At 43.5% G+C, this 20032-nt stretch overlaps 1 protein-coding gene across 7 annotated transcripts in view; it reads right to left on the bottom strand.

The window, feature by feature from the left end:
- Window positions 1-20032, bottom strand: part of CTBP2 (C-terminal binding protein 2) — a 305305-nt gene that overhangs the window by 5845 nt on the left and 279428 nt on the right. For all 7 annotated transcript variants that reach the window (XM_053312945.1, XM_053312946.1, XM_053312944.1 and 4 more), the window contains 5 exons: window positions 14166-14372; window positions 9872-10086; window positions 7266-7396; window positions 5311-5438; window positions 3416-3533 (listed from right to left, as the gene is read on the bottom strand). In XM_053312945.1, coding sequence (XP_053168920.1) covers window positions 3416-3533; window positions 5311-5438; window positions 7266-7396; window positions 9872-10086; window positions 14166-14372 — 799 coding nt within the window. The remainder of the gene's footprint in view (window positions 1-3415; window positions 3534-5310; window positions 5439-7265; window positions 7397-9871; window positions 10087-14165; window positions 14373-20032) is intronic.

Raw genomic sequence — 20032 nt, 5'->3', positions numbered from 1 at the left:
ATTCTGAGTAGTAGTAGTCAGCAACATCTGGGAATCCCTGTCAGAGGGAACACTGGTGGTCAGACTGGATCACTTTCCGTCTGTGACTCCTGAGGATGTGGACGAGCTGTTTTGGACTGTGCATCCTAACTCCAGCTCTCTTGGCCAGCTTTTAAAATCTAACAATCAGATTATTGGAGAGGGTCTGGGGACCCAGGAGCACTTTTTATCATCTTCGGCTGATATGTCAGCTACACCCATTTCTGGAGATAAATTTATATATTTTATTTTATTTATTGTTCAATTTTTATTCTGCCTTTCATAAAGCACCCCAATGTGGTTTACAAAAGTTAAAATACAGTAAAATTCCATTAAAATCACATATTTTTAAATGACCTTAAAACAGTAGCACATATGCTGGTAACCTCCATGCTTAACTACTGTAATGAATTCTATGTGGGGCTGCTTTTGTATGTAGTCTAGAAACTACAACAAACTTTTTGTATGTAGTCTAGAAACTACAGAATCGTCAGAATCGTCAGAAGCAGCCAGGTTGGTCTCTGGGACCATATAACACTGATTTTAAAAGAACTGCACTGGCTGGTGATATGTTTCTGAGCAAAATACAAAGTACTGGTTTTTACCTATAGAATCCTGAACGGCTTAGGTCTAGGGTACTTAAGATAGCGCCTCCTTTGTCATGAATCCTGCCACCTATAATGATCATGTGGGGAGTTCAGGTGACAATTGCTGCCAGCTTGTTTCGTGACATCTCTGGGCTGGACTTTCTCTGTGGCTACCCCAGGGCTTTAGAATGCACCCTCTATCAAAATAAGAGCTTCTTCATCTCTGACTGCTTTTAAAAAGACCCTTAAGACACACTTGTTTTCTAAGGCGCTTAATTAAAACTAATTTTAAACTATTTGTTTTACTCTGTGAAAGTGTTTTAATTGCTTTATTCTGTGAATAGTTCTTAATTTGTTTTTATTCTGTGAAAGTGTGTTGTGTTTTATTTTTATTTTGTAATTTGTATTATGTATACCGCCTATATATATATATTTTTTTTTACACACACACACACACACACACACACACACACACACACACACACACACAGATAGATAGAAAGAAACCGCAAACTTTAGCTTTCATGAACTAGAGTCCGCTTCATGAAAGCTAAAGTCACAATTAATCTGTTCACCTTTGAAAACCAGAAACAAGAAACTTGTAGTACCTTAAAGTCTGGATCTAGGGCGACAGTCCTTCCAAGTCAGGAAGGACTGTTGGGAGACAGACGATTTACCCAACGTTTCCCAAGGTGTGGGGTCAGTCAGGATCATGGGAGGCAGACAGCAGCCAGTGGCCACCTGGTTCCTCTGCCACATACAAAGCCCAGGGCAGGCACTGCAACAGCACTTCTTTAGCTGATGGGCCAGAAGAGAGTTCCTGAGAGGATCTTTGGCCCCTCGACTAAAGAACCTAAAACTAATTTTTGAACATGAGTTTTAACCATGCGCGGGGCAGGGCATAACTATATATTTCAGGTAGTCACACTATCAAAATGTTTGATAACTGCTACTGTAACAGAATAACATGGTTATCCCTCTGCAATTAGTCACTTAGATAAGTAGCAATTCTAGTTCTCCAAATGTCTGATCATGAAAACGGACTATACTTCCCTGTATGCAACCAAGCTCTGTTTCTCCACTAGCCTCTCTTGGTGCACATAGAACTTAAGTGACTTGACTGGGAATGAGAGGGGCATGTGCAAATTGTCCTGACTGCCACTTTGTACCGAGAGAGAGAGAGCACACACGAACTGGAGTGGAAGGCAGAGAAGAAAGAAAAGAGGCTCCACTGAGCAAACAGGGTTCCCAGAGGGAAGGATCATACCCTGTATCATCAGGATTGATGACAGGTTATTTAAACTGATGGGAAACAAACTGACTTGCAGATGCTTGTCCATTTTCTGGTGTTTTTCTTTCTTTTTAAAAAAAGAGTACTGCATGAATGCTCTGGTGTTTGACAGCTACTGCAAGGGAGTGCATATCTTCCAAGGGCTTTAAAGAATTACAGGCAATTTAAAACATCCACAAAAGGGTACAGGAATGGGGGTGGAGAGTGGTTCTGTTTCCACCAATTTCCGTGGGTAACAGAATCATGAATGATGAGACCTTGAGTCTATGTGCAATGGGGGGGGGGTAAGGTTCCGTTAGCTTAGAAAAACACTAAAAAAGCAGGTTGAGGGCAGAGATAAGGGTAGAAAAGCATAGTACTTTGTTCTCCAGGTCTCCAAGAATATTGTTGTTTGATTAAAATCTTTTTTAAAAAACACACAAAAAAGAGCCACACAATGGCTCCCAGAAATGACACTGAAAGTCAATTCCAGCCACTCAGGAACCGCAGATAGGTGGAAATTGCCTATATTTCATGCTGCAAATAAAGAAATTGGGTCTCTACAATCCATCTGCAAATACATGAAACCGCAACCCACAAAACCACGGATAACAAGCATCTGTATCACCCTTGCCCGAAAATGTAGTCACAGGCATAGGCCAAGATAGGCTGGGAGAGATTCCTGCCTGCAACCTTGGAGAAGCCGCTGCCAGTCTGTGTAGACAATACTGAGCTAGATGGACCAATGGTCTGACTCGGTATACGGCAGCTTCCTAGGTTCCTATTAACAATTCACATTTATTGCACAATAAAACAGTTGTCTGAAAGGTCCCTTAAAAGGACTTTGTGAAGGCTCTAGGGACCAATTAACACTACTGTGACATATTTTCCAACTTCCACAGTTTTTTTAGAACTAAACATATATAAGATGTTGCCTCTTAATACTACATGTGTGTTCTTCCTATAGTTTTAAATGAATTCATATTCTAGCTTTCCCTCTGTACCAGGTTAAAAATGTATCAATATCTGGTACATATATTTAAGTTAGTTACATATATTTAAGTTAGTTCCACTCCTACCTCTGCAAAAAGCCTTTCAAGACTCTAACTGAGGAACTGAGTTGATTAAGTTGTCATCCCTCAGCTCCTTATATCATGCGGAGGTGGCAAGGTTTAAGTGGGTAAACTAGTAAGACTAAATGGAAACTCTTCAAAGGTCTTTCAGAGAATACAAAGTGAATCTATAGTGCCTTTATTACAGGGTCTGCTTTGGGAGATGTGATCTCAGAACTATCGAGAATGTCTTGATACGATAAAGAAGTGTCTTCTGTGGAGAGGGCCTTGATATTCCACTATTGAGTGGCTTTGATACTTGCATCTTATACAAAGATGTTTTCAGATGAATTTTAGAGTGTGTGTTCAGCTCATTGTTGAGATTCATTCTTGCTGAAATTTTATTTCTGTTGTTGTTCTATTTCTTGTTGAAATTCTATTTTTCTTGATTTCTCTGAATGCTTTTAAAAAACATTTCCCTATCTTACCTGTATGTGGCACCATTGAGCTCTGGATGAATTGCTTGCTGATCTATTACTGACCAAGGAGCTGTTGTGACAAAGAATTCCTTGTTCACACAGTTTCGAAGGCTTTCAGGGATGCGACCTGAGGTAAAGATTCAAATTCAAAATGGGGTCAGGCACAATCTGTCTTATTGGTATGGAACGAACAACAAAGGACTTGCCAATTTATACTCTGATTGCTATGGTGGGGTGCTAGGGTAGAAAGAATGATATTCAGAATAAAGTGCCATTGTAGATTTTTGTAACAGCTCTGGCTAGCCAAAGCTTTCCATAAAAACCCCCCAAATAATCTATTGTTCCTTTATTACAGGGTCTTCAAGCCATGGGATACTTCTGGAGATGTTATCTCAGAATTTTCAATAATGTCTTGATAGAATAAATATGCTTGGTTTTCTGTGGAGGATGCCTTACATGCCTTAATACTGTTAAATAACTTCAATACAGGCAAACCTCATTATACGTGGATTTGATATCCGTAGAATTGCATATTTGCGGTCGGGAAAAAGATACCTGACCTCAGCATATGTGGAAATTAAAAAAACGTCAACCTCGTGTATCCACAAGTCAGAGGTGGCAGGAAATGACCGTGGAGGTCATTTCCGGCTGCCATTTTGTTTCTTGAAGCCACAAAATGGCTCTTGTTCTCATCCCCAACCCCCCAAATGGTGGTTTTCGGCCAATTTTCGGGCATTCCAGGGGCACAATGTGATGCGGAGAGAGCAGCAAAGCATGGTAAAGAGTTTCCCCAATTTTTTTTTTTGCCCCAAATTGGCATGTTTTACTTATTTTCCCGGCGACTGGGAACCTAACCCCCAATTCCCCATTCACCCAAGCCTCAATATTTGGGTTTTCCATGTCCATGTTACAATTGTGGAACGGAACCTCCGCAAATACTGAGGTTCTCCTGTACTTGCATGTTATACAAAGGTATCTCCAGAGAAATTTTAGAATGTGTGTTTAGCTCATTGCTGAAATTCATTCTTGCTTACAGAATTGCAGGGTGGATTTTGGTTATTCTTTAAAAGCATTTGGGGAAATTCTTTTATCTGAAATATAGTACTGTAAAAACCTTTGCCTCCCACCTGCACTTGTTGAAGATGGGGGTGTAGCAAGTTTGGAAGTGGCCCTGAGGCAATGTTTGAGGATGCCCCCACCAACCCCTGGCTGTCACCTGCCTTCACAATCTGAATCTACTGGGCAGCACGCACCTGTTGGTACTCAGCCCCAACTCCATGCTCGACATACTGCAGAGATGATGTCATGGAGCTGATGTGGCTATGCTGCCCCATGCCAGAGAGAACAGGCCTGCCTTACAGTTCTGCTCAATAGAATTGGGATAGCTCCACACCGGCTCATGACTCAGCATGGTTGGCATTGGGCCTGATCGGCCAACATAGGGGAGAGTAGCTGGTTAACCCCGGGCATTTGCAGCCTCCCATTCAGTGGTGGCTGGTGGAAGACAAATGGATGTGGACAATTGTTCTGTTCTGACACAACTGCCAGGGTTGATTTGAATGGCTAGAGCCAGCCAGCAGACCAGCCACCAGTTGTCCTTCCCAGCACTATGCTCACAAATCCACTTGGACACTCTACCTAATCAGCAGGGTGACCAGTAACGACAAGCTGCAGGAAGCTGAGTTTGCCCTGCCCCAGTGCCCAATGTGCTGGAATGCAGTGCATGTGCAACCACTGCTGGGGAGACACAATGCTGGCACGGAGACACCATGCATAGGAGAACTTGCCTTTTAAATGCAATACCTGCCATACAGAGCACTGGCATGAGTAAGTACTTTTTGGCAGCCTCCTAATGGGGACCATTAGGTTTTTCAAGTGGCCCAAGGGCAAGCGAGTTGTGGTACCTGTGATAGCGCGGCGTATCTCTGTCGCTGCGGCTTCTCTCATCTCTAGTGAAGCCTGTTCACTGTACCAAGCGGTGTGTGGTGTACAAATTAAATTAGGAGCATCTTTCAGTGGCCCTTGAGCAAAGCTAGAGAAGAGTGAGAAAGAAAGGCAGGCAAACAGACAGATCAAGGTAAAAATTAAGATTCATGAATAAATGCTGTCACATAGACATCCAGTTCATCCCTTTACAGTGGTTTTGGCTATTAAGTTTAGTAGGCCAGATGTGCATCTGGGCTAAAAGGCTACAGGGCTTAAAAACAGCAAACACCCTCTCTGTTAAGAGATTTTAAAAAGTATATTTTGGCATAGTAAAACATCCCTAGTCCAGATTCTGCTGGACATGATGTATGTCCTCTCCTGACTGTGCTTTTTACAAGACTCAATACTTTGCACCTATCTTTATTCCTTCTGTTGTATCCTTCTAATAGCATCTGAGTAGGAACTGAATTTGAAGGACTAAACTAGACTGCAATGTAGGTTTATTCAAAACGCCATTTTGAATCCAACAGTATGGGCGATTCCAGATGTTACATACATTAGTGCTTTCAGGGCCTGAGTTGAAATGGGTCACTAGCCCTATTTCACCTCGGATTCTCATCTGGACTAAAAGCAATTCAGATGAGATTCAGAGATGAAATGGGGCTAGTGACCCTTTGCAGAATTATTGCCAGCCCTATACTTAACAGCAACAACTGTTTTTAAAAGACAGCCAGGTTCAGTATTTAACAAGTTCTTCTCTGAATGTGTTCCTGTTTGAACGGTGCACATATGATATTGTTACTGTGCAAGTCCCCCACCCACCCCTTTATATGTGAATGAGGCACATGTGAATAAAATGCAGTCCATTAGACAAATCATCTCCAAGTCATTTTGTAAAACAGCTCTTGAATAAGACAGAAAGGAAAATCTAAGATCAGCTAAGAATGGCAGAATAGTGTATCTGCATACTCCAAATAAGAATGTTCAATATTCAAATATTGAATATTGGATACTGGATATTCAATATCCAAATAAGAATGTTCAAAATTTCCACCTAAAAGCTTGCTCCAAAAGAAACAGAGAGTCTCCCTGCTCCTATATAAAAACAGTTCCTGGACACCAATTTATTTATTGTATTCTCATCCCTAGAATACTTATAGTATGTTAATTTTCTAAGAAAAACCATGTTTTAAGTATATTTTAAACCAGTTTAATTTTGTTGGGGGTGTTACTTTTTTCCATGCTTTTGCAATACAGATTCTTGCTGCTGTTAATGATCATTTCTATAACCATTTTCAATACTTCTCTTTATATAGCCAAAAAGACTTACCTTTGGATCATTAGTTAAATTATAGCCTGTCATTTTGTTAATTATTGATATCGTGTCTTTTTGAAAGTTAATATAGGTGGCCCTTGTTATCTGCAGGGATCCATTCTGGCCTACAACTGCAGATAACGAAACTGCGGATAACGAAACCACATGTCAATGGGAACTGGGGGTTTAGGTTCCTTGAGGTTAAAAAAAAAAGTGAAAAAAGTGGGGAGGAGGCAGAAATAAGTGAAATAAAGTACTGTACGAGGCTCTCCAGCAATGCCCCCCAAACGCCCAAATTTATCTGATTTTCTGTGAAAAATTGCAGGATTTTTAAAAAAGAGGTTCCATCCTGCAAAATGGTGTCTGGAAATGACATTGGAAGTCATTTCTGGCCACCCATTTGCCCAGGCTAGGTGAATGTTGCCTATTTTTAAAACCGCGGATAATGAGGGCCACCTGTTTTAAGTGCACATGACCAAAACATATGTAAAATACCTGCCCCAGGAGTCTAACACCGGAGGCAATAGTGCTTCATGTTTATATGGGCAGAAACTGCCTAGAGTTTTTGGGCATAGGCAGGATTCAGACGCAAGACACTATGAATAAAACCAAGCTTACCTAAATGGTTCTGACTCGTGTACATCTAGTGCTGCCCCTCGTATCCTTCCTTCCTTCAGGGCTTGAGTTAAGGCCTTTTCATCCACCAGACCACCGCGTGCTGTGTTTACCAAAAATGCTCCCTGCCTCATCTGATGGGAAACAGGAAGAAAGAGGCAACTATTCAGCATGATCATATTGTGGTTCCACATAAGCATTGCTTTGCAACTACTCCCCTCTATAGCTGAAGTTGCATCCTCTGCACTTTGCCAGCATCTTCTGAGCACATATCCTAGGGCAGGGCTCCCCAACGGTGGCCACTGTGGCTGTGGATGAGGGAAGGCAAGGTTGAGAACCTTCACTGAAGGGAAAGACATGCATGGAACCACTTCTTCTGATTTCAGAGGCCTTTTCGGAGGCTCAGGAAGGGTTCTGATATTCCAAGTTCCCTCCCTGGCATCTCCAAGATAGGGCTGAGAGAGACTCCTGCCAGCAAGCTTGGAGAAGCCACTGCCAGTCTGTGTAGACAATACTGAACTAGATGGACCAATGGTCTGACTCAGCATATGGCAGCTTCCTATGTTCCACAGCAGCATTCCTACCATAGCAGGAGCATTTCTGTGTCTGGATGAGACCAGTAATACAATGGCACAAGTGGTATTGTGTGCTCAAGACAGTAATAGTGATGCCCAATATTAGGTGCTCCAGGGACATAATATTTAAGAGCCCGCAATTTGATACATACACTGGGGAAACAATTACCAGTTTGGGCCTACAAACAACTGTCTGGCATTATATATGTTAAAATCATCAACAGCCTCTTTGTTATGATGTCTTTGTCACACCCAATAGTAAAATATTGTTCTCTGGAAGCATTACCTTTTTAACCCAATGCTTTTGGAGGCTCTAAGGTGCTTTATTAGATAACTAAATACTGCCACACAGCATTTGTACCAAGTCACCATGTGCAACTTGGGAGATGAGTTTGATCTGCCTGTTCTGGATGGGGTTACACTTCCCCAGAAGGAGCAGGTACGTAGTCTGGAGGTGCTTCTGGATCCAAGCCTCTCCCTGGTGTCCCAGGTTGAGGCAGTGGCCAGAAGTCCCTTCTATCAGCTTTGGCTGATACACCAGCTGCGTCTGTCTCTTGTGATAAATGACCTCAGAACAGTGGTACATATACTGGTAACCTCCAGACTGGATTACTGCAATGCACTCTATGTGGGACTGCCCTTGTGTGTATTCCGGAAACTACAGCTGGTTCAGAATGTAGCAGCCAGGTTGATCTCAGGGTCATCTTGGAGAGACCATATCACTCCTATACTGAAAAATCTACACTGGCTGCTGATAAGTTTCTGGGCAAAATACAAGGTGCTGGTTATAACCTATAAAGCCCTAAGCGGCTTGGGCCCTGGGTATTTAAGAGAACGTCTTCTTCATGAACCCCACCACCCATTGAGATCATCAGGACAGGTCCGTCTGCAGTTGACACTGATTCGTCTGTCAACTTGGGGACAGACCTTCTCTGCTTCTGCCCCAAAGCTTTGGAACATGCTCCTTGTTGAAATAGGAGCCTTCCCATCTCTGACAACTTTTAAAAAGTCTTTAAAGACACATCTATCCACCCAGGCATTTAATTAAATATTATTTAAATAGTTTCAACATTGTTTTAAAATGTGGTTTTAACATTCAAATTGTTGTAATGTTTTAACTTTTATGGTATCATTTATTTTGTTTTAACTAATGTTTTAACTTTTTCTGTTTGTTGCTTGTTGTATACCACCCAGAGATGTGAGTTGTGGGTGGTATAAAAATATGGAGGGGGGAAAAACTTATCAATGTGTTCCTTGCATAGAATGGAGATAATCAAGGTAACTGCTGCAGCAAAGCACACGAGGATGCTGACAGGGGAGGAGCAGATCCGTGTAGATCCTTCAGCTGTTATTTAAAACAAGAGGAATTGGCTGCACTTGAAAGATATTTCCAGAGAACCCTTGGTCAACTAGGGATGAGACAACCGGAGGCGGAGTTTTATGCCAGCAAATGGACAAGTTAACATCTGATTTTTACAATCATCTAAGCTACCATTGTCCTTGAACCTGTCCAGGAAACGGAACTTGTTCTTGCCCAGACTGGGACTATATGTGATAGCATCCTCATATTATGGCAAAACACATGGTTCCAAACGAGAGGAAGGTTAGAATTGGCAAAAGCTGGAGAAAAGGCTCCTACGCTTGCTTACTAACAACCGGTCCACTTCCTCATAGTGTAATGTTATTAGAAGGCCCGCTGTTGTACATCAGTCTTATTCCGGTAAGGAGCCAAAAAAAAAAAAAAAAAAAGAGTCTTAGGTTTGTCACATTACGCAACATTAGGCTGCTATCTGTAATTTACTGAGTGCATTAAACTGGCCTGCTAAAGTGGTGTCACCTGATGTATAATGGGCAGAGGACAGATGGACAATTAGCTATAACTCTCAACTATCCCAAAGGTAAAAATACATACGATTACTATTTGCATCTGCTTGGTATTAGCACTGTGCCAGCAGGCACTGCAGCACCCCACAGCCACACATTCCTAGGCTGAGGTTGGAGCCAAGAAGATGATCCTACTCCGTTTAAAATTACCTGCTTAATCGTAAAGTCATTGATAAGGTGGTGATTATGTTCATTGAGGTTACAGTGTAATGACACACAGTCACTCTGGTAGAGCAGATCCTGGAGTGTGTAGACCCTCTGGACTCCCAGGGACCGTTCTATGCCATCCTGCAGGTATGGGTCATAAAAGATCACATTGAATCCAAACGCCTTGGCTCGAACTGCAACCGCTTGCGCAGTGCGACCTAAGCCAAAAAGAGAGAGAGCAGAGAATGGTCATAATCGCGTTGGCAATGTGGCAGCACTGCATGAATTCTGACGAGTGCATTAAAACAGTACCAGGCAGCACTCCTTGCTGCCAAACGCCTTCTCCTGCCCTGGCAAAGACATTCATGCCGCACGGATTCTCTCCTGTATTCTGCCTTTGTCAGGAGGTGCCGGGATGCAGCACTTGCAAAAGGAAACACATGGAACTCACACACACTGCTCAGAGCCAAGGAGCCTCTTGTCAAGTACGCTGTTACCCTTCCCTCAGTGAGGCTCTGCTTTTGCCTCATACCCAAGAATGCCAGGCTCTGTATTTGGAGGCTACGGAATGAGACAGTGAGTAAGTGAAATAGCTGAGCTGCAGGGTATTTTGTGTGCTCCTTCAAGCTGCTGTGCTGGTCCAGGGGCATCATTGCTTTCCCACTTCTGGAGGCGCTATATCTTGTACCCAAGACAGTCTCTCTCTTCCCCCACTATGATTTACTTATCTCAAATAATGTTTACTTTATCTGCTTTTCCATGCAAATTATTTAAAGCAGCCTGCAAATATAGAACAATACCATACCTTTTATTTTATGATATAAGACACTTTATGTTATATAAAATAGGCAATTTTTATGGTACCTCTTTGAATACAAAATAGGTAGTACAGTATAAAAAAACAGCAGCATCAGACAAGCACCAGACCAACATCTGTAAAAACCAACAACCGGATGTTGTTGAAACACGTACAGTAGGTCTAACTGACTTGTGAAAAAGAACATAGGAACACATAGGAAACTGCCATATACTGAGTCAGACCATTGGTCTATCTAGCTCAGTATTGTCTTCACAGACTGGCAGCAGCTTCTCCAAGGTTGCAGGCAGGAATCTCTCTAAGCCCTATCTTGGAGAAGCCAGGGAGGGAACTTGAAACCTTCTGCTCTTCCCAGAGCGGCTTCATCCCCTTAGGGGAATATCTTGCAGTGCTCACACATCAAGTCTCCCATTCAGATGCAACCAGGGCAGACCCTGCTAAGCTATGGGGACAAGTCATGCTTGCTACCACAAGACCAGCTCTCCTCTCCAAGCAATGATGGAGATCAGATCTCGCTTTTGGAGGGCATTCCAAAACTTATGTAAAGTGTGCTGTCGAGTCGGTGTCGACTCCAGGCGACCACAGAGCCCTGTGGTTGTCTTTGGTAGAATACAGGAGGGGTTTATCATTATCTCCTCCCACGCAGTATCAGATGATGCCTTTTAGCATCTTCTTATATTGCTGCTGCCCGATATAGGTGTTTCCCATAGTCTGGGAAACATACCAGCGGGGATTCAAACCCGCGACCTCTGGCTTGCTAGTCAAGTCACTTCCTGCTGTGTACCACTACAGAAAAGGCCCTGTCTCTTGTGTCTGCCCACTGAACAACCAATAACAAGATTTGTTACTGACTTTCAGGACTGTGGCACTTATTAGTTATTGTATATCATGCCATTAGTGATGAATGGCAATTTCCCCACCCTTTCTTCAGGCCTTTTGTCACACACACAACCTCTTTGCTCGAAGCTAGGAAGAGATGCGGGGGTGGGGTGGGGAGGCAGAATTAATCTCAGGTGTCAGACATATAGATTTGGGGGGGGGGTGCGAGTGGCAGTGGAAGGAACCCACCCAGACATGTCATAATTTTGACATGCTCAAGTCAGTATCAAAGTACACCGTTTTTTGCATCCTTCCATCTCCCTCTCTGCTGGCAGATCTTAGATCTTCAAGTAATGAATTTTTTTAGGTTAGAGAATCTTACTGCTGATTTAGCTGAAGGTCAAAGACAGACCGTATAATGTGGCGTGTACAAGGTTATTACTTGAATTTGCTGTTAGAAGGTAAACAGTTATGGCATTTTAAAAGAATGTCCATTAACTATTTGTCATCACACTTCAGAGGCAATTAACACGAACAGACGTTGCTATGTGGACACAGAATCAAGATCCAGCTTTAACAGACCAATAGGGAGCTACCACTGTTGTAGTGCTACATACTCAGAAGTAAAAGAGGAGAATCCTAGTTCACAGAGAAACTGATTTCCACTGCAAGAAGTACTGGAGTGCTGATCAGACAAAGCGATATGGCCCTTTTAGGTATCTGCCTGGCTGATATTCTGGTCCAAAATAGGAAGCCATGTTAAGGAAATCTTATTTCAAAGGACTTTTGTACCACAATCAACAACAAAACCCCTCTGAGCCCTATTTATTAAAAAGCAACTTGTTTGCTGTAGGGTTTTTTTCCTTCCTTCTGCACTTGCTGAATGGCTATTTAATTGGGCATGACTAAGACAACTGTCATGGTTTGGAAGCAAAGGTTTAATAAGGTTCTTCTGATAAAGAGGGACAGCTGCAGTGCAATCAGCAGGTCATTTATCCACAATGTCATTCCTATTCAATGTCATCGCCTGGGCTCTACTAACCGACTTCTACATCAAGGCTAGGGATGTGCACGAATCATGTTTCGAGACCCAATTTGGAACACGTGCCCCACCCCTTTAAAACAGAGGAGAGCAGGTGCATACCTTCTTCTCCGCCACTCCCTGAATCGGTGGTGTTCCTCCCAGCTATTTTCACGAGCCGGTGGCGCCCTCCCCCAGATGCCCCCATGCAATGTTGGCATGCACATGGCCTCCGTGCATGAACTGTTGGCCATTTGCATGGTTTCTGGCCATGCAAATGGCTGCTGTGCATGTGCGGAGGCCATGTGCATGCCGGTGTCGTGTGGAGGCAGCTGGGGGAGAGTGCCGCCGGCATGTGAAAATAGCTGGGAGGTGCGCTGTCAATTCAGGAAGTGGCGGCAAGTGGCAAAGGAGCAAGTATGCACCTGCTCTCCTCCGCTTTAAAGGGGGTGGAGGATGTGTTCTGCATTGTGTCTCAAAACGTGATTTGTGCACTTCCCGAATCAAAACACGAGTGGAGTTGTCTTCAGAGAAAAAGTAGAGGAATCCAAATAACCAGACCCCATGCCTTCATCTTGGTGAAGGTGATACGACAATATAGCTTCTGTGGGGTGATCAGTTAAAAAACCTTTCCTTTTTTTCCTGCCATCTTCATGCATAGATGGACACACAGAGGCATGTGTCCATCTTTAATTGCAATTACTCATTAATATACAATGCAGACACATTCAATTTAGCACTTGGCATAATGGAAAAATAAGAATCCTGAAAAAAGTAGTAAATGTAAATTACCATCAATTGGCATAATTTATTCTAAGCACAGAGGTTTCAGGGCAGTGGGGTAGGCAAATGGAACCTATATGATGCGTCCATGATACAACAGAACATCAGATAAGTCTGAATATGTTTGGAGAGAGCTTTTAAAATTGTCTTCATCAAAACCTCTAGTCTCCTTTCCTGGTCACCCGGGGACAGCCTAGTGCTCTTATTCCCTAACATTTTTCGGGGCAACACCAAATCAACCTGATTTGGGTACAAGACATTTATATCCACAGTAGGTGTAAGTACAGGACTTTTTCCTTTCCTTTTTTCTGAGCTGTTTCAGCCAGTTTGTGGAACATGTGCAATACATTGGGAATAATGGAGGTAGAAGGTAGAACCCTATCCTAAGATGTTTTCAATGGATTTCCTAACAGCAATTCCAGTACAAATGTAAGGTTGATCCTTGGCAACAGTTTGGGGAATGAATTCAAGGGAGGATCTTCCGTTCCGAAAACCATTCTGCTTCTGAAATAGTGTTAGGAAAAGCTGGATGCTGAGATCTGTACAAATTATCTTTTCCTTGTGGGTAAAAAAGTCAGCTGGGGGATTGAGAGTGGAAAAACAGTCAGGGAGTAAAGGGTTAATCACCCCCTGACCCCCACATAAGTCAAGCTTATCGGCTTCTGAGGCTGCTTCTGCTTTAAAACAAGGTACTGAATCATCTACTAAATAAATGATTTTGCAATTTTAAAGCACCACTGTGGAACTCATACCCACTTCACTGGTAAACTGCAGTCCCTATTCTATTAGTAAAAGAGAAAAATGACCCATTTTGAATAAGCATAATGTTTTCCCCCAGCCAGAAATGGCCAACTTACCAAATCCAATGAGACCAAGTGTTTCGCCCCTAATACGAGCTGCCCCAGAAGCCACCTCCCGTATCTGTTCCACGCTCTGTACTCGGGTTCCTTCCCTCAGTGCCTGGTAGAGCCATGTGTTCCGTCTGTAGAGATTCAGGACGTGGCATACAGTGGAATCCGCTGTCTCTTCTACTGCCGCGGAAGGGATGTTGCAAACAGCGATCCCTGGTGTACAGGGGAGAAACCCACGCTTTAGTCATGCGGCCAGGAAAATGGCAGAAAAACGCAAGGTGCTTCACTAATATAAACTAAAAATACTCTCATAAGATGTATCATTAGTTGTAAAGTTGTAAAGTAGCAGCATTGTTGCTGGCTGCAAAACAGTTCTAAGCTTTTTTTTGGGGGGGGGTAAGGGTTAAATACCAATTTGCTTAGGCCCTAGGCAAGCACTGCAGAGGAAGGAGCAACAACACTTTTAAGACAGCACTGAACGGAACCAAATACAGCATCCTGAGACAACGTATAATACACAAATGTATTATACACAAATGTATTGGCTAAGGGGATACATAATCAAGCTTCAGCATGAGCATGGGGATGGGAGCAGTTTTCCCTCTAAGGCATGCACTCATGCGTTGTTTGATGTTCACTCAGGTCATTTTAGAGGTTGAATCAGGAAGGCCCCACTCTGAATGCATGGGTGCACACACTGCCTTGATACTGCCACCCAGAACAAAACTCATTCCTCACATAGATGAAAAAAATCAGAGACCACTGGATCCTTTCAAATTTCAGGCTACCAGGTGTATAGGAGTGCTAATATATTCCCTTACATGGCAAGGTAGCACGTTACAGAAAAGGGTTCTCAACTAGCCTCCTCCTTGATGTGCTAGCTTGCCATGTGCAGACTTTTTTTCGTCCTGGGGAACATTCTGACAGGTGATTCTTCCACCTGCATTCTGAAGTACACTACTTTGAGGATTTTATCTTTTTAAAAAAGAAACATTGGCATCAATTCTGAAGCTTACAGCCCTTGTGACTTTTGCACAGAGTTATAAGCCAGATGCACTAGTGAGCCATAAGTAGAACTCAAAGGCAAGAAATAATGCTGCACAAAGAAATCCATGAGCTGGTCTCTCTCACAAGGAATGTATAGAGCCAATTTTTGTGCTGCTTTTTGCCGCAGCTGGGAGAAAAGAATGAGGCTCAGTTTTTCTGCTGATTCTAGGCACAAGGGCTAGGATCCCTCCCAGACCTGGCCTCCTCCCAAGCAGATGAACCAACATTAGGCGCCTTCCTGAAACCCGTCTGCTTGAATCTGGGCCTGAGCAAAGAAAGGGCAGTTCCAGAGAGGATTTGAAGCGGAGAGTCTTCCTTTGCTTCCTGCTCCTGTGTACTACTCATATGGATGGCAGGGAGAGGGGGCTATAGCCACCCAAAGTGAATTTTGCTTGCTGCCACCACTGTTTCATGAGCCCACCCATGAGTGCAACACAATAATTCAATGAAAGGATTGAGTCTTCATGTGGCCTGCTCTCTTGCCGTTCTCTTTCTGTGGCCTGGCCTGGCTTAGCTTGCATGAGTCCTAGCTGGAAACCACTCCTGACATCTGTTGGGGTCCCCAGACCTTATTACTTGAATTGACCTCCAGAATGAACTCATGAGAGATTCCATGTTTCAACGTTTCTAGCCCCTGATGATGCCTTCCTTTTCCTTCCAGGCTGGAAACCCCAAAGACTCACTCGTAGCTTTGGCTGCGGCCACCCACACTGCCCCAGCCACTCAAGATGTAAGCAGTGTCTGCTGGGAAGATCTGAAAGCAGCACCCAAACTTCTGCTCATTCTGGGGTGAGCACACACATAGGGTTGCTAGGAAACCCAACAAGGTACTGAGGGGGAGCGCCTTGGAGATGTGCGAGGGGAGGGATAGTGGGAGCTCTTGTGGAGCTGCGGGGTAGAGGAAGGCTATTTTAGAGTGGGAAGAAGATGAGGCCAAGCAGGAAAACTGGCTGGGGAGGGGATGGCTGACCTCAGACACACAGAGGAAATCAAGAGAAGTCAGCCCACAGGCAGAAAGAGCAGGAAGTGGGTGATGGAAAGAAAAATCCTCCCTTCCTATTACCGAGACCTCTGGGGAAGCTGGAAAGGGGGTCAGCAATCGGGAACAAGCAGGACCCACACCAAACACTTGACATCAAGCATTTCTTGTCTTAGGAGGACAGTATGCAATCCAAATATACAAAAACCTATATACTGCTGGGTGGAAGCTCTTGATACTATATCCTGCACCTTTTCATTTAATCCCTTCTTTCCTTAAGATATCAAGAAGTTGCTGGCTAACAAGGTTTTCTCTGTCTTGTCCTGTTTACGTGCAGGGAGATCACTCATCTTCATAGGACAGAGCTGATTTCACAAGGTAATGCCTAGCTGTACAACCTAGGGTTGTACAGGGTTAAGAAGTGTAAGCAGCTTTAGTAAAGTGTATCACTGTTCATTCAGCACAGGACTGATTCCTGTCATGCCCCACAATTACTGCAGTGCCTCATGTGGAGGTGTCCAGCAACTCCCCTTATGTGGTTAGGCTGGATCAGTTTCAGTTTGTGACTCCTGAGGATGTGGAAAAGCTGCTTAGAACGGTGCGGCCTGCCACCTGTTCTCTTGACCCTTGTCCGACATGGCTTATAGTATCTGGCAGGGGGACTGTTGTAGAAGGTCTGGTAGAGATTATAAATACTTCTCTGAGGGAGGGCAGGATGCCTCCTGCTCTTAAGGAACCAATCATTAGACCTCTTCTGAAGAAGCCTGCTCTAGACGCCTTAGAGTGAGTTTATGTATTTATTTATTTAACATATTTGTACACCACCCACTACCCAAGTCTCTAGGCAGTTTACAGCAATGAAAACAAACCAAGAAAATTTTAACAATCACAACATATAAAAAGATCAAATTAAAATATCCATAAAAACTACCAGATAGCTAAAAAGCTTGGCCAAAGAGATGCGTCTTTAATTTTTTCCTAAGAGCCAACAGGGATGCAGCAGGAAGTGCGTTCCACAGCTCTGGGGCAACTACAGAGAAGGCTCATGTGAAGGAACGAGGCCTAGACCTCTTGGGTTTCAGTATATAAGCCCCTGCATTGTTATTAATATTCCCAAACATCTTCCTGTAAATAAGCCATGATAAATGCATTGTATTATATGATATTCCCAAAACTTCATTATTGTAAATAGGATTCTGTGGTTGCAAATCCCTGTGCATGGAGAAGGCTGGCAGGGGCAAAAGTTCAATCTTGTTTTCTATAGTTTCACATTTGGTTTCGCATCTGACAGTCAGTTTTTGGAGGGAAAGGAGATTTTTAAAAAGAGAGAGAATTCTTTTGCTTGTTCTGAGTGGCTGGGCTGAGGAACTGATGGGCAGAGAAACTGCATATCTTGGGAGTGTTTAGAGAGGGAAAGGAGAGTCCTAGAAGTAAAGTCAACGGAGTCCTGGGAGAGAGCCTTGAGGGAGTGACCTGGCAGCAGAGTTTGGTAGTCTGCAGAGAGGGAGCAGCCAGCAAGGAGAAGAGAAGCCTTTGAGCTGCAATCACTGTAGAAAAGGAAGAGCCAGGCTGGATTGAGCCTCCGACCTGGGCCATACTCAGAACAAAGAGTCACGTAGTGATTACGTTTCTCCAGCTTTTTTCTGTAAAAGAAATGATTTAATTGAACCAATTTTTCTAAGGTAAATTTTCTTGTTAAAAAATTAGAAGCTTGTTGATTGCCTCCACCCCATATCTATAAGCCTTTCCACACTACAGAGGTTTGTTTCTGTTTTTTCTGGAAATTTTTTATAAATGTGAAGGGCTGTTGTAGTGGATCCAGCCTTACCAAAAGTTCACTTGGTGGCAGAGGTAAAAAGGTTAGGAAGACTAGAGGGCTCTTCCTCCACATATGGTGGCAGAGGTAGGATCTGTCACCCATGGTAGCAAGGTGGGACAGCTGTTCCTCCACAGCTCACCTTTGAATTGTCACCAGACAAGCTGGTGGCATCTTGAAATGAACCTCCCCTGAAGAGCTTAATAGGCGGCGGGGTTCATAAAGCTAAGCAATCCTGTCCCCAGCCTTCCGCAGCTGGGAAAGGTAACTGAGAGGGTGGTAGCCTCTCAGCTCCAGGCACAAGGGATGTGCAAATCGATTTGTACCCAAATCTAGCTGATTCGGGCAATTTGGAGACAGAACAAATCGCCCCTGTGGTCCATTGGCTATATTTGGGTCAAAATCGAACCATGCCAGATTTGATTTGAATCGCTTCAAGATTTGGATTCCTCCTATCATTTCCCCCAGATTCCCAGCTTTCATTTTTTAAAAAAAGCTAAGCTCTAGCCCTTGTAGAAGTGGAGTTATGGAACAAAATGTGCAGTCACTATATTTCAAGTGTTTGGATTCTTTGGTATATAACCTTTCCTCATAATGAATTCCTATGAGGATTCATCACACACCAAAGAGTATAAACACCTCAAAAATTCCTAAAATATAAACTGAGTACCCAGTGGGTTGGGGGGTAGTTGGCACATGGGATGCCACTAATTCCCCACCCGCAAAGTAGTGGGGTCAAAATGAACAGAAGAAATGGTGTGTAATGAAGACACCAAAGAATCTAAACACTTCAATATTCCTAAACAATAAACTGAGTTCCCCACTGCCGTGTGTGTGTGGGGGGGTGTAGTTGGCACATGGCAGTTGACAGCTGGCACTATCAAATGACAGTCAAAATGAACAATTAATCCTCATGGGGATTAATTATGAAGAAAAGTTATTATACACCAAAGAATCCAAACATTTGAAAAATAGTGACCACACATTTGCTTCATAACTCCACTTCTACAATGGCTTAGCTTTATTAAAAAAGCAAGCAGGTTGGGGATCCATGTTAGGGTTAGGATAGGGCAACTTCGAATCCTCATTATTTCCTATGGTGGAAAGATACAAAATCAGTAAAAATTAAAAAAAAAATCCTTTAAAAATCAACCAATGGATGATGTCATGGGCTTGCGACAATCTATTTCAACTGCGTAGGCGTGCTGGAATGCCTTGCAGTTCTCCTGGACAGAGAGGCCCTGCGGTCACTCTATCCGTCACCACTGTGCAGGGGTGGGGGGAGGCCTGCTCTGCTCACCCCCTGGCTGCCACGCACTCACCCCCTGACTGCCACGCCCTCGGCCACGCACATGATGGCTGAAATTATTTGGGGGGGGCAGAGATATGGAGGGGCAGTGGCAGGAGGCCCCCTTGGCCATTTGGAGGCACCCCCGGACCTTGGAGGCCATGGGTAAGAATGCCTTTTACCGGAGACGGTAAGAATGTCTTCAGGGGTAATAATGCCTCAGCTTCCCTCCCCCAAACTGCGAGAATTCTAAAGCATTGCTCTTAGCACCGCAGTAATTTCTTCTGGCCACTAGAGGCATGATGAGATGTTAATAGGTCTGTCTTATTATACCTGTTTGGGTATGTTGTTCTATGTCTCTCTCTGTATGTGATGTTTTAGTTTCTTAATAAATACTTGTTTTTTAACCCAACCTACTGTCTCCAGATAATATCTTGGGCTAAGCATCTTTAACACCAGAGCATACTCTGCTGTGTGAGGACTTTAATGTTTCTCCTCACACCTCTGACCCAAACCACCCCAGATGATCGTGTGAAAGACCTTTGTACCCGAATCAATTTGCACATCCCTAGTGCACAACATTCCATAAGTGTAACATTTCAAATCAAAACAGGGTGTTTTGAGTGTTCCAAAACACCACGTGTTCAAATGAAGGGCCTGTTCTGAGCTACAAACAGAATGACTCAGTTCTGAGTCAGAATGTTCCAAGTGCCATTTTGGACTCCAAAATGGTGCTCTTCTGG

This window comes from Hemicordylus capensis, chromosome 3 (genome assembly GCF_027244095.1).
Source record: "Hemicordylus capensis ecotype Gifberg chromosome 3, rHemCap1.1.pri, whole genome shotgun sequence".
Taxonomy (NCBI): Eukaryota; Metazoa; Chordata; class Lepidosauria; order Squamata; family Cordylidae; genus Hemicordylus; species Hemicordylus capensis.
The sequence above is the reverse complement of the archived record's forward strand: the minus strand, read 5'-3'. Positions and strand labels throughout refer to the sequence as shown.